This window comes from Coffea eugenioides, chromosome 1 (genome assembly GCF_003713205.1).
Source record: "Coffea eugenioides isolate CCC68of chromosome 1, Ceug_1.0, whole genome shotgun sequence".
NCBI classification, from domain to species: Eukaryota; Viridiplantae; Streptophyta; class Magnoliopsida; order Gentianales; family Rubiaceae; genus Coffea; species Coffea eugenioides.
The window spans coordinates 4313348-4328936 of record NC_040035.1 but is presented as its reverse complement, the minus strand read 5'-3'; the positions used below and the strand labels follow the sequence as shown (position 1 = coordinate 4328936).

Here is a 15589-nt window from a genome sequence, read left to right as displayed (position 1 = left end):
CATTAAAATTATGTAAATAGTAGCTGAGATTGCTGAAAAGTAATTTTAGATAGAAATTAATATTGAAGTTATACATGTCAATTAACAACAGAAAATTGTGGGACAAATGTAACAAGATAATCCGGTAACCGAGTTATTTCTCTTGTTTTAGAAAAGAAAATGCTGTTACAGATATAACAATAGGATTTGATATTTACAGAAATACTAATATATTAGATGTGAAATGTATGATGCCATGGATTATGGATACATGATTTCTTGTCGATCCCATGACCCTACTTACCCTAGTTCCCTAGTTTAATGCCATAAAACGCGTATTAGCGTGGTGGGGAAAAAAATGGAGATGCCCAATTTAATAAAACAATTTGTACATATTCAAAATAGATCCATTTAATGGAACTGTTTGTCTGATGGAATTTAGTTACAGATAAACCAAAAAGAAACCTATAACAAAGAGGGTCTAATAAATTCAATAACGAATTGTCCTAAACTAATTACATTGATAAATAAGAAAGCATGCAGCATGGAGCTTGAAACGCACAATGCATCTTTCCCCTATCCAAAATCAATTTTGTTTCTGCTGCCGCCCATGGCAAGATTTGCTAAGTTCTCCCGCAACAACCTAATCATGAAGTTATAACGATAAAATCTTAGTATATATTCCATTGCAGTTAGCTATAGACCTTGGCACCAATACATGGAAACTGGAAATGGGTCAGGAGACATTGCTTGATCCCAAAACAAACAAGATAAACTCGACAACTTTAAAACTTGTAATATTCATACAAAAGCTAAACCCACATTTTCCCCTCTTAAGAGGAGCATGATAAATATTTTGTCTATTATTAAGTATCAAAGAAAAGAGATCTAAAGCATCTTATAAGTTGTAAAGTTAGAGCAATTTGCATGGTAATTCGTAATTTCACCAAAAGCAGATAAATTGGATATTCTACTATTTCCAAAAAATTGAAGTTAAAGGAATTCAGAATGCAATCTATTGCAATATGGCCATCCATGTATTATCACCCAAAGGAAGAAATTGGAAATAAGTAACTGGCAACAAATGATCCTAATCCGAAAAATAAATTGGACAAGTTCTAACTCCAAAATATCCCAATATTAGACTCATTCTGTTGTCGTAAAGTGAAACATTGAAATAGCAACTATATTATTATTTTTTTTTATAGGGGGCGCAGGGAAGGGGCATAACACAAAGTCAATGGAATGATCCTAAAATGCAAAAACAAAATGGAAACTTATTCATCATAGGGAGGACTCTTTTTATTATGTTAAAACAATACTCCATTCCAAAAGTCAGAGGCATTGACATGTAAGCCAGATTGCATAGTTGATTTTATCCCCGGAGAAGCTTGAGATATTCTCATCTAAGAATGTGTTTTCTAGATCTAAAATTTAAAATCTTTTGTGACTGAAAAATTTTAAATTTAAGGTTTGATAGCTCAATTCTTCATTTAGCATATGATAAGAAGTATTAAGAAACTATAAAATCATGAAGGAATATTTCAGTACTTATAAAAGCAAAACCAAGGTTTGTATAGAAAGCTTTTATAGGGAAATTTTCTATGCTATAATAATCAAAGTTTAAAATTTGACACTTAATAATTGCTAATGTTTTTCAGACTTCGGAAACACAGAACAAATGCAATTGATCATAAAAAAGTCCTATACTTCTAATCTTCAATTGAGAAAGAAAAAGAAAAACACAGAAGAGAATGAACTGTATCAAGATCTATACCTCAAGATGAGTGTATGCTAATCAAAGCCAATTCTTGCTTACGTGAAACCAAAGCTTTCTTTAAGCAGTATTAGGCTTTCTTAACTTTGAAAAGAACTGCTCAGTGTTGTATCCAATGCTGCCCAACTGATTATATCCTCTGCAAGGCCCATTGTAGTCTGCAAAATCCAATTTAGTAAAATCACCTGTCGAGATTGTCGCATTAAGTTTCTGCTCAGAAAAAAGATTCATGTAAATGAGTCAAAAATAGAGTATAACAAAGTTTCATGTATTCATGTTAAAAGCAAGAAATGGAAGTTATGAGCCAATCCCATAAGCCAATCTGAATGAATTGCTTGGGGATGGTAACATCTCCTATGAACATGGAACTACTAATATTGCTCGACGCCAAAAATGCACTACTCCAATTACATCAAACAGATAAAATAGTGATACAAAGTAATAAGGCTAACAGAAACCAATAGTGATACAAAGTAATTTAAAAGCTTCCATTTCAGTGAAGGTTTTCAAGAACAAGATGAAGCTTTTCTTTTGATATACAATCTGGAAATTGCAAATGCTGATTAATCAGAATGGAAATATTCAAATCAAGAATAATTATAGCAGCTCTTAGTTGAAGTCCCAATTAGTTAGAGAAAAGTCCTTTCAGTGGTATATTTGCACTCTAAAACAATGTCAATATGATTGTTTAGAAATTTACAGATGTTTATTGCACTTGAAACAATATTTCAAAATCAATATCTAGCATTGCAGCATAAGAAACACATAAGATGTCCAACCTTTGAAAGTCCTCCAATCCCAAGTGCAATATCCAAAGCAAATAAACCTGTAGACACAACTGGAACTTGTTTGATAGGGGCAGAGCAGCCAAGCCACATGATAGAACCTTTTCCAAATGATGCAGTGATCTGATACATTGCCTGCTTGAGTGCCAAATCTTTCTTTGACATCTGATTTGGATTTTCTTCTACCTTTCATAGAAAAAATGACTTATGTTCATAATGAACTAATGAAGCCAAAAAAAAAAATTTGATATTTTCTACTGCAAAAAGTAAGTACTCTTAAGCAGGAATAACACAATCCCAGCCAAATGTAAAAAATATCAAACTCAACAAATTTCAGCAAAAGAGCTATTCTTAAAGGAACTCATCTAATTCAAAGAATCACATGGGGGAAAAAGGGTCGAGTGATTGTTACATTAAGGATGATGCACTCAATGTTAAAATACTCCAGGAGGGAGGTACAAGGCCAAAATATGGCAATAAACTTGCATACTTGGGTGCTTTATAATTTTTTAGTGAACAGAAAACTCCAAAATATGGGGAAAAACTTGCAACTGTTACGTTAAATAAACATGATGTTTGAAGCATTCAAACACTAAGCAAATATATGTATTAGTCTTAACTGGTCCTAGCAAGGGGCTAAAGCCTAAAAAGATAGACTTCATACGCAAAAGTTTTTTACTTTATCTATTTTTGAAACCCATCAAAATGATCACCAAAAAAAGAAGGTATGAAGACCAAATGCAGGCCAGTTCAGCAGGAAAATAAACTTCGGGGGGCACCTTTTGGAGGAAAAGTAGGAGAGTTGAGTGGATGCCCCTAACAAGCCTTTCCTATAAGTCTGCATCAACAAACAACAAATTCATGTCATGACTCATGTAGAAAGTGAGAAACAAAATAAAAAAAGAAAAGCAGTACTAATTGAAAAACGATTTCAGAAAACGAATCAAACAAAAGATTTTTTCTTTATACAGTATGCAAGTTCAATAATTTAAAAAAAAAGGACCAACTACTGCAAGCTAGCAAAGTAAAGCATTTGACTTTCCTAATTGATAGGAAATTATAGTATAATCATTTATTCGCAACTTCCAACTGCTAATAACAAGTATAAGCACTATATTACACCTATAACTTCAAAAAAATAGTACAAACAAGACATAGGTAGGTAGTGTAAAAACGTTGAAACTCAACAAAGCTGTGGAAAACATATTTGAGAAAAGGCTGGAAATTTTTTTTAAAAAATGCTTCAAATTTCTACAACGGGCCATTACCTATCATTAACCCTAACCAAATTGTTCTCCAAAAATACAAAGAAAATAAGAACAAAATCTTCCCTATTTTAAGTGACCTTTCTTGTATTTCTGGTTTGGTGGGGAAATTACCTGAGAGAGAGGTTGCAGAAACAGAGTACATCCCAGAAAAGAAGCATTTCGGAGAAGCCTCGCCATCATATTCAAAGGCTTCCACCAAACCCAAAAATGTCATTGACCAAAAAGAAAATAAAAAAAAGATAGTACAGGAAAAAATAAATAAATCATAGAAATTAAGCACTTTATATTCGAAATTTTCTTTTTGCCTCATATTGTTCAGTTTCTTGCACAAAAATAAATCTTTCAAAGGTCCTTTAGTAATGCATTAATACTTTCGCACATCCCAATTCAAAGGGCTTCTATGCATTCTAAAAAGAAAAAAGAAGATACGCATATAGGAAAATAAACAGAGGGGACAAAGGGAGATGTTGTAGATTTTTTTTTAAAGATGAAGAACAACCACATCAAAAAAAAGTCACTCGATTTGAAAATGGTAAGAAAAATAAGGAACAACAATATAAAAAAATAATCTGATTTGAACGGAAGATGAAGGACAGCAAAGGAGAACAAATTTGGGAAAAACAAAGAAAAGCCCTAAACCAAAGTCCCAAAAATATGTTATAAATCTAGGAAAATTAAAGAAAAGCCCTAAACCAAAGTCACAAACCTTAAGCTGGAAATAATGCTGGCCACACACTTCGGAGGATTCTAGCCCAGCTTCTCAAATCTCCATCTCCTTCTTTTAATCTAATTTTTTTTCCTCTCCTCCTTTGGCGTTGAAACTAAGAGTAAAGAAGCTGCAAACTTACAAGAAAATAAGCAAAGAGCGAGGAGACTTTAAGCGTATTGGAAATTTTGGCATTATAATCTTGGAAAGGAAAGGCAGGAGAGAAGAAGCGGCGGCGGGGAGGTTTTGGAAAGGAAAGCCAGGAGAGAAATGTGTTTTGTGTAGCTAACCCTGAGCCGACAGCCCGCGCGTCGCGCAAAAAAAAAATACTGAAGACATGCTTATAGCACATGACGACGACGCTGGAGCACCGAGAAGAACCAATTTAGATAAGTCACGTGAGCAGCACGTGATGACGACGAAAAGTGAACAGTAACCCTCTTTGGTGCATTGTATGTTATGTTGATAACTAGGAGGGTGTGACCGCGCTACGCGCGGTGGATCAATGCAATTATGCCCCGAAGAAGAAACATGTAAACTGTATAGGTTGTTGAGTTTGGATTAGGATAAATATGGAATTATTTATTAAGGTGAGAGTTGAGTGTGGAAGTGAAATAAGCTGAAATCATATAATGAAAAGTAAAAGCAAGCTAGAAAGGAGTAAATGTAGGAGAGTGGTGTATATCATAGCTGAAAAGTGTTAGAATGGTCCAAGCATTAAAAGTTATAAATGGAAAAGCGGTAGAAATGGTTTGTCAGTTGTTGATGTTGATTTCATTTATATCTCAATTTTTATTTATAAGGTAGAAGGTGATGATTTGATAAATTGGATATGAAATGCTGGATAATGGTAAAATATATTGCGGCAAATTTTTTGCTTTTGAATAAATAAATTTTTTGGTAAAATAAATGACGATTATATATGAAGTTATTACTTGAGTTTGCCTTTTCAACTACCAAGGAATGAATATTCTCTTAAGTCACTCTTCCAATAGAGCTAGGTGCCCTTGCAGAAGGGAGTTCTTCTTTTTATTATTCCCAAGTGGAACTAAAAAGAAAAGATGCGAACGGTAGAGAACGGATGTAGAATAAGACCACAATCTTGAGTAGGTTAGCTTTGGGTAATTTCCCGTTTGAAAGCATGCCATCACCAATTGAATACCTTCTTAACCCGGTTAATTTATAATTGATTTTTACCTTTTTTTTTATAGTATTTTTAGCTATGAAACCATGTTTATTGATTAATCACAAAGCATTAATAAATAAGGATAACATAATTTATGAATAATGTTACAGATACAAAAAGTTAATGACTAATTATAATAATAAACTGGCTAATTATAGTAATGGATATGAAATACAGGGTACCAAGGGAAAAAATTTTCATCTCCATTGCTGTCAAATATTAAAACAGTAAAGACGGTCTTCGATTCTGGAATGAAAATAAGGACGTCATTGTGTTAGAGTTGATGTTGAAGAATGAAAGCTTTCCAATTTTTTTTGAGCCGCTTGCCTTTCATTCCAATTTCTGTTATGTTATCTCCAGTTTTGAGAGCTATAAATGGAGTTTTTTGTTCATTGAGAAAGTAGTCAACAAATCGTGGGATTTTCTGATTCAAAAAGTAAAAGTTAGGGAGCTGAGTTGAAGGAAATAAGTTAGGTAGGGAATAATTTTAAGGAAAATATGATAAGGGAAAATACGATAAGGATTTTGTACCAATGTATACGGGTCGGCTGAGTGAAAGCTTTGATAGAAGCATACTGAAGTGGATGAGTCTTGTGAGAAATGAGGTTGAAGTGAAGATGTCACTATTTCTTCATGAATTGGTGGATCGGCACGAGCTGCACATAAGAAATATTTTTGCTGGAATAAATAATGTAGGATTGAAACATTAGTATGAAATGGAAAGGATAAAGATGTATACAATCTTGCTAAGATGAAGGTTTGTTAGGGGGACTGTCCAGCTGAGATTAACTTGTTGTTGCAATTCACAAAAATTAATAACATCAAAGAATAAATTCCCAATATGTCGAAGCAGTAGCATGTGATGTTCGTTAGTAGTATTCTGTTCACAATATTCATCCCATCCTACTCCAAGCTTGTCAAATTGCCAAAGAAGCATGAGTACCCGAAGATGAATCGACCATGTCCATCCCGTACTAAGCTGCCTCCACCACTTAGCCCTAACAAAAACTATAAAAAAAAAAAAAAAAAAAAAGAGAGAGAATGATCAGCTAACCTGAAACAATACAAGCTGCAGATATAAAAGAAGATGACGAAGAAAGAAAGTTCCATACAGCAACCACTGACGAAGAAAGCTGCATATAAAATGTAAAGAGGAAACGGGGGAAAAACACAAAACATAAATAAGAACAAATAATGGACAATTAAAACGTAGAACAAAGAATCAAAGAACACAGAAAATTAAAAATAGGCTTACCTTAACGCAACGACAAAATACAAAACACCCATAAACAAAGTAAATACGACTGAGTTAGTCTACGAATGACCAAGCAAAAACATATCGGAATAAACAGCATTATAGAAGGAATAGTTCAGTAAAAGGAAAAGCTCACCTGACCAATCTTTATGAAGGAGGGCAAAATGAAGAAGAAGCTTCGAAGGAACAGAGCAATAAAAGAGAAAGTAAGAACCGAAGAAAACAAAAAAGGAATGATACAAAAAAGGACTGCAAAAACTTAACATATCACTAACCATTAGCATAAGCAGAAAATCCCAGCAACAATCCATAGCTTTACCGGCAGCGGTGGCTTGGGCAGAACAAAGAAATTGCGGTGGGTTGGACAGAACAAAAGAAATTGCCACAGTCCTTCTTTCAATAGCCGCCGACAGTGAAGGAATGATGGTTTTTTACAAATGCAACCCAAGTATAAATAAAAATTGACCTCCTGACAAGTGCAAACCAATTCGTTGTGGCTGGTAAGAAAAATATAATGGGAGGGCAAAACTGGAATACATTTGTCCAGATAGTCAACTAAACTGAGTTATTGCAATGATGACAATCACTTCCCAATACATATGGGAAAAGGCGGAACAGAAATGGTAAAGTGGTCCAATCGTATACAACCAAAATGAAGACAATAAATGTACCATTCATTTACAAAGACAACGGTCTCAGCATTTTGGATTTTTTTTTTTGCACAAACACATGCAAGGACGACCACAAATTGTCCAATAACATTTTGCCACATCAGAAAAAAAAGAACGGTCTCGGCAACACCCCTACACACTTAGTACATATGTGTTAAAAAACAAATGGTAATGGCTAAATTGCATTCTTCTGTTTCTTCGTTCTATTCTTACTTGTTTGGATTGAGGTTTTCTGTTGAAAAATTACATCGTTTTCCGTGATCACATTTCCCAATTACCTTTTTTCCTCACATACATCAAATCGCTATAGTAATTTTTCCATGAAAAATCATGAAAATTGAAATCCAAACACAACCTTTAATTTTATTTCCTTATCTTTTAGAAACAATCAAATTGATGAAATAACATCCATATCTAGTCACTAATGGTCCATAAAAATGAAACGTATGAAGTACTCGTGGTATAGGTACTTGACTCAGCTTCATATTTTGTAATCTTTCCCCAAGTTAACTATTTGTGCTTCAGCTATGAACTTTGCACCCATTTAAACATAGGAAGGTTGAAATAGAGGGTTCAACTTCTATGAATCAATCTAGCTATTCTATTTCTTAATTTTTGGTATTCAATCATTAGCAATACAGTTGACTTTTGACCAAAAAAATTCTATAGAACTACTTTCTTTTCCCTATTTTATAGAGTTCTTGCAGCCAATCAACTTTTCCAAATGACATAGTGTGACGGCCCCACCTCACCCTAAGGCGAACCAAAGGGTTCGGCGGGTCGCCTGCCCAACTTTCGCCGAGACTCACTCACTCACAATATAATCTCAAATATACATCAAATTCTCCAATAATTACATGTCATAAGCGAAGCGGAAACAATTTCCAACTATACATAAAATGATTCCAAATCCAAACGGTACAAAATATATGCCATCTAGTCACGTGAACAAGTACTACAAACCTTCTTTCGCCACGAGTACTGTGGAGGGGAATAAAATAGTTTTGGGGTGAGCTAGAAGCTCAGTGAGTAACTAGTAAAATCAGTAAACAAATATATTGCACAATAATGTATTTCGATGATGTCATGATTCAGAGATCAAATGTACGTATTTTTGCTCTCGTGAGCCAGTGAAATCATTGCACTTAAACACCCAACGCTCAAAAAGATTACTTAACGATAAACAATATGGGGGAGCAACACTAGTGCTCCAGATCATGTCACGAACTCACGAAAGTGGTGGAGACGTGGGTGTTCAGCACAAGACTCCCCAAGAACTCATTTAATCCAAATCATATCATGGACTCACATGCCGGCATACATGATATGCAAACGAGGAAATAATGCAAGAAGACGTTCAAAAGTAACTTTGGAAGCAGTTTAGGGTCACTCACCTCCACGGCTCAAGAATCATCCATCATATATTATTACCTTGTCCGAATCCAAGCCCTTCAACTCAAACTCAAAGCAATCAAATGGTTTCAAAGGTCGGACAGCATATCCCCTTAATTTCCTTACTTTTCCATCCTACAAGCAACACCAATTCATCTCAAATTAACCACATACACATTATAAACCATCAAATACATCTTTCGGCACAATATCCATAACTGAAGCTACCCTTATCAGATTGAAACGAATCTTATGGCGTTTCGAAACCAAGACATAGACCTACATTTCTTATGAAGACCTCAAAAGCCAAATCATGCATTTTCATGGTCAAAAACGGAAAACTCCACGAAAACAGAAATCTGGGCGTGGAACAGGGTTCATGGGCAGTCAAGGGTATTTCGGTCATTTCACATGCTACAGTACTCGGATCGAGTTGAAAATTTGCAGGTATCTATTTAACACCATTTTCTATAACTTTCATGTTTTAACCTAATCCTGATTCGGCCTCTAACATGCTCAAATAAAACCGGACAGAACAGGGCAGATTCAAAACCCTAACCTGGAATTTCCGCATAAAACCGAAATTTTCCGCAAACAATCGTAACTAACATATACAAGCTTCCTTTTACACCGTTACCAGCCATCATACCATGATTAAACCATGATCATCATATAAAATCAGAAAATTCTCCAATAAAATCAGAAATTGAGCTAACTTCACTTTAATCCATAAATTCTTCCATAAAATCACATTTTTAACCAACACAAACCATTAATTTGACATTAGCAAGACCAAAGAAGGAATCCATTAGCTACTCACCTTGGAACCTCAAGAAAAGAGCCAACTAAGCACCTTTGTTTCTCAAACCACTTCACCAACTACCTCAAGACCACTTAGCAAAGGGATTTTATGGAGTGATTTGAAGTTTTATCGGTTTGATTTGCTAGATCCAAGCAAGAAATTGAAGAAACAAGTTGAGAGCTTTCTTTTCTTTTCTTGTACAGAGAGAGTCGGCCAAGAGGAACTAAAATGAAGAGATATTTTGATCAAAATTTGCTTTAAGAAGGTATAAATATCTTGATCAAAAGTCCAAGGGTGAATTGGATGGTGACGCTTGTCACCTTTTGGTTTAAAACTTATCTTTTTGTCTCTCCAATACTAATCCATATAGGTAACATCTAATTATCTTTTAACACCTTGTAAAATAATATCACTTAATACAAAACTCCAACAAGTTATCAAAAATATATTGCATTTACCGCACTAACGGATCCCACGTTCATAATACTCTTCCAAATTAACGTTGACTAACTTGTATCAAGAAAATGATTTGAAAACTATATTTACTTATAAAAATGTATAGAAAATTAAAATATTGAAGAAAGATACAAAATTATAAACGAGGAAACAAAATAATGTCTCGAAAAGATACAAAAATTTTCGGATTCTCACACTCATTCTTTCGGGGCGTCACACATAGGAATCATAATTAACGATGCTTACTGCAGGGGAATTAGGAGTTAATTACTCTATATCCAAATGCCAAGGCTCACTCGGATGATTCTTTTACTTTTTCCTGCATAATATTGCAACAAGTCACAATGCTACCTCTAAAACTGGATTTTTTTTTTTTTTTTTGAGATGAAGACTGGAATTGAAAAAAAAAGAACTAGAGAAGTTAGCAAAGTTCAGCCTGTCTAGGAATTCAGAAACACACATCAAAAGCTTTGAGGCTATTGCCAGAAACATGTTATTACCAAGCAACCATATCTCTGTAAGTCACACAGTACACTTTTCTTTCTCTCCATCAACAAGTTAGTGACTGTCAGCTTACCAAAGCCAACGCATTATTTAACATTTGATAACGAGTTTTAGCAGGATATAGGAACTAAATGCTATGAATGATCCTGCATACAGAGAGAGAGAGTTTTTTGGATGAACTGAAACTTTATTCCAAAAGAGTACACCAAGAAAATCAGCTAGGAAACGTGCGCTAATATATGTAGGAGAACAGCTTCCAGCTAAATCCTGATGTCTCAAGACTGAAAAACGAAAATATGCCCTAGAGGACACCTCCAGCTGCTGCTAGCTCAGGGTACAGTGTCTTCAACCATCATCATTTATAAGCAACTGGCTACTATCCATTCAGTTGGCAGCTACGATGATAGAAACAGAAAGAAAATCAAATTAATTAGACTGAGCGGAGAACTAAATTTTATAAATACTTTCAAAACCCAAAGGATGACAAAAGAACAGATAAAAGGGAAGTAAAGGCACCATATCATTGGATGTCAACAAGAAAATTATGCCGAATGTCAAACACACACACATACACACTCTGGAGAGCAAAAGTATGTCAATTACAACAGTTTCTTATATGATGACAAGTATAGATGCCAGAAAGCAATAAATCATATATTAGAGAAGGTAATTGTTAACATGTTTTTATGTGTTTTTCATTTTCAACTCTGGAAAGAAAATTTTCTTTTGCTTTATACGAGTTACCACCTTGGCACGCATATATGTGACTATTTTTTAAATTAAAATTTGAGCGCTAGTTTCTTGAAAATTGATCGTGTGATAAATAAGTTGCTTTCTATCAACTTTTGTTTTGTCTTTTCTTCATCAAGAGAGATATATTTAACATACCAATTTTGATGTTAATGCAATGCTATTTATATTCCATACCTAAAAGCATCTCATCCCAATTACACAGTTATAAGCATAGAATGTAGCCTTTAGGAAAGCTATGCAGGTAATGGGAAAATCACTCTGCAATCTGCTGTTGGACTAGTAATATTGGTCAAAGCATCAGGCCATTCTTAAGCTTGTATAGTGCCTTCTGGTTTCAGCAGCTTACCAGCTGTTGAGAACAGCACCAGACTGGCCTGCTTAATCATCATCTTTCCTCTACTACTACACATACTCTGTAAACCTCTGTGTAAGTACTTGCGCACATACAGACATACTTGTCCTACTAGACGTGTATTTTATACTATAAATACAAGGAAATGTTCATGCAAATATCTATGCATGTATGTGCGCGTGTGTCTGAATTACCAACCCACCAACGTTACAAAAAATGCTTTATTAAATAGATCCAAGATGTTTGATTTTCTAAACACCCCCTGTCTCTGAGTGTGTTTTAATGTCTCTCTGTTCCTGTTCCTGGCGTTGATCAACTGCTTCTCTGTCACATACTCCAGTTAATGCCAATCTCAAAGAATGGATATGAAGCCAGCAAAACTTGATTTTTCTTCCAGTTAAAATTTGACACTTTGCAAATGCTTTTTCTTAAAACTCAATATGCTGCTTCTTGCTTTTGCAAAAGGTATACACTGAAAGGTATTGAAAAAATTAATCAGCCAAGAATTTTGCAAGCATAGACACCCACTCAAAGAGGACAATTATTTGTGAAATCTTCAACACTTTGATGGGTACAATTAAGTTCAAAATAGGAGACTAAATGTTCTCCACCGTCTGACCTTCAAGTTACTTCCATCTGTTTTCTTGCAATGCATGAGGCAGATGTGATGTCATAATGTACCCCACAAGCCTGTATATAAAGACAACCATATGTGCATGACAATTTCCCACAACCAAACTTTTAGTTACATGATGACTATGGTACTGCCATATAGTTATATATGCAAGTGCAACTTATTAGTCAACATCTCTAAAGGTTCTATCTGATCCACTGTCATTGACCATAAAAGCACCTCTAGAGTGAAGACAAGAAGATAACACGAATAAAACAAAAGAAGAAATTCTAGCTCATTTCCTTGAGAAGCCTTGACAAAATTTGGCCAATACAAGAAGCAACCTTAACTACATCCAAAAAGTTTGTCAGCAGACAAATGTTTAAACTTCAAAAGCTAAATCACTCTGTATCAGAAATATTATAGTTTGCACTTGCGAATCCAGGTGGCAACCTACCTAGGGTTGATGCTTTGCCAATGAATTTTCATCTTTACTAGCAGGCATACAAAAAATCATCAAGAACCCAACCACTGAAAGAAATTCCACTACTGCTAATACAGAAGGGCAAAACTATCCTTCACAAATAATGTGTTTCAATTCTGTTTTCTACAGAATAGAGTTAAGTATTTGTAGGCAAAAAAATCTCGATTGTAGGCAAAAACATATTAAGAAAAGTAGACTCTAAAGTACCTGTTAAGGGATTGCCAAGAAATATATCAGACTTACGTGATGTGTATAGACCAAAAAATTCAAAAGCTTATGACAGGATTGATTGGTTTTTTCTAGAGGCAAGAGATGTGGATTTGGCTTGGAAAGGCCGACGACGTGGGTTGCAGAAGGTGAAAAGTTTCCACAGGGACCTGGGTCCAGGTGCAGCGTAACTAAGAGAGACATTGCATTTAGGGCAAGACAAATTGGGCAGGCATGGGCAGTTGGCGTCCGAGCCAACTGGTCAGACAACAACCACTTCACTTATTCAATTAGTTTAGCCACCAATTCCCTAAGGGAATAGAAAGAATGAAAAGTGCTGATGCTGAAGGGTTGCTTTACCCCCCCCCAACAAAAAAAAAACCATCAGCTGCTAAGTATTTTCGTCTCTCATAAACTTCCTGCAGTCTTTGGCCTAAGCTGTATGAGGCAGAAATTCATCCCATGTACGATTCGGAGGCCAACCCCACCCCAGCAGTCAGGGTGTGACTTAGGTCAACTAACACAAAGAAGATACAGTAAACTCAACCATTTCCTTTGGCTTCTGAACTGCATATGGAAAGGAGCTGTTGTTGTTTGCTAGGTCTCGGCATTTACATGGACCGACTTTTCGTTCCATACATTTATATTCTCTGAAGTGGCATTGTCCTGTAGTGTGTAATTTACCTAATGACCACAATCCAGTTTCTCTGAAATTTCAATTTTTGACAGTTCAAGTTGACCAAATTCATTGCAGAAAACGAAATGAAAACCAGAGAACAATTGAACATTCCGTCAACACATCAAAACACAAAACAAGTGATCCGATTGCATTTAATAAAATTAAAGAACTCTTGCAGCTTATCTTAACCTTCCACCTTGAGGAAAAAAGGTCAATTTTTCCAATTGGTGTCAGCAACACTAATGCAGTTCCAGCTGTTTTCTCTATCCCCAATTTTTCTCCCCAATCCTCACTCCATTTCCACTAGTTCACAAGTCATTTTATCCTCAATTGATAACATCCAAATCTAGAACAGTAAATCAAAGATTATCTGCCGATCATAGATCTCAGAAGACCTGCTAATTTCTAAACCACAAAAGACAATTTTTCCCTAATATTAGATCGAATTTACCTACTTCATGCAGAGATACAGATGGTCCAAGAGAAGTACGTGAATTTAAACTCTTAACATATACTCCAAGGGAAAGGGCAAAACCACTCCAGATTCCCAAAACCCCTTCAGATACACATAATTTTTACTTTTATCCTTTTATGCTTATTACAAGACCCCAAAAAAAAGGACAAAGAAAGCATAAAAAACAATAAAGATGCAAACTTTACCTCAATTTGATGCAAGCAGAGATTGCTGGAACTCTTTATTCCGACAAGTTGGAATCTCTTGGAACATAGAAGCAGGAAGCTTCTCAGACAAAAACCCAACTTGAAATTCAATCGAGCTTCCATCAACTAGAATACCAGTAATAGGCAGCCATGCGAACAACTTCTTCACCTCAATTCCACTAACATCAGAAACCTCCCCATCACCCAACTTTCCAGTCAAAACAGTTTTATAGTAAACCAAGTCAGTGAACTTAACATAACACTCGTGAGTGAGTTCGATGGTGAAAGTGCTGTCTGAGTTAAGAGAATAGGACTTGACATTTCCTGGGATGAGACCCTTTGGGAGGCTGTAGTTTGGGAGGAGGTCATGGACATCCGGGGTTGAGGTTTTGAAGGAGCTCAGTGGACGGTTGGGATTACTGCAAAGGGAGATGGGGATCAGGGAAACGGAGATCAAGAACAGAAGCTGTAGCTTTGAAGAGAAGGCCATGGCCATTGTTGATGAGGATCAAGTATTTGTGGATTCTTGACGGTAGAGATAGAGAATGAGGAGCTTTATATCAATAGAGGAAGATTGAGTCCACCTATATAAACAGAGAATCTAAATCATGGCATTGTTAACATTATTGTTAAGTGATGGGACAAACACGTAAAATTTAAAATTAAAGAAATGAATAATTTATTAGTGGACATTGTTAAGGGAAAGATATAAATGTGAAAATTCTAAAATTAAAGAGATGAATTATTCATTAATTTTTTTTGTCGTGTACGTTGATGGAGAATCATTGAAGGTCAAGTCTTCTCTCAATTCTCAAATCTCAAATCTCATGCTATCTCCCCGGGACCATGCCTGCCTTTTGTTGTTACTATGCAATGTGCGCCAAATGTGAATTTACTAGAGATAATTGTCCCTCACTTCTTTTATTCTTTTTTTTTTAGGAAAATCATTCAACACGTACTTCATATTTTACAAAATAACTTTTTTAGTTCTTCACTTTTAAAATATGAATGATAAAATAATTTATTTCATAAAATATTAGGGACAAAAAAATTTTATTTT

At 35.1% G+C, this 15589-nt stretch overlaps 2 protein-coding genes across 6 annotated transcripts; both read right to left on the bottom strand.

The window, feature by feature from the left end:
• Positions 1-328: 328 nt before the first annotated feature.
• Positions 329-4810, bottom strand: LOC113780072. Of its 5 annotated transcripts, none has more exons than XR_003469511.1 (6): positions 4516-4810; positions 3921-3998; positions 3321-3379; positions 2536-2727; positions 1757-1966; positions 329-622 (listed from the first exon to the last, which is right to left on the bottom strand). XR_003469511.1 is itself a non-coding variant. In XM_027325894.1 (6 exons), exons 2-5 carry the CDS (start codon positions 3987-3989, stop codon positions 1817-1819), a joined length of 441 nt encoding a protein of 146 aa, XP_027181695.1. In that variant the 5' UTR covers positions 3990-3998; positions 4516-4810; the 3' UTR covers positions 329-622; positions 1757-1816. The 5 variants fall into 5 exon arrangements, 1 of the variants encoding a protein (XP_027181695.1); XR_003469513.1 differs by having other exon boundaries at positions 1757-1914; XR_003469512.1 differs by having other exon boundaries at positions 1757-1941; positions 2583-2727.
• Positions 4811-10732: 5922 nt separating this feature from the next.
• Positions 10733-15128, bottom strand: LOC113761484. The gene is made up of 2 exons (XM_027304492.1): positions 14530-15128; positions 10733-11176 (listed from the first exon to the last, which is right to left on the bottom strand). Exon 1 carries the CDS (start codon positions 15023-15025, stop codon positions 14531-14533), a length of 495 nt encoding a protein of 164 aa, XP_027160293.1. The 5' UTR covers positions 15026-15128; the 3' UTR covers positions 10733-11176; position 14530.
• Positions 15129-15589: the final 461 nt, after the last annotated feature.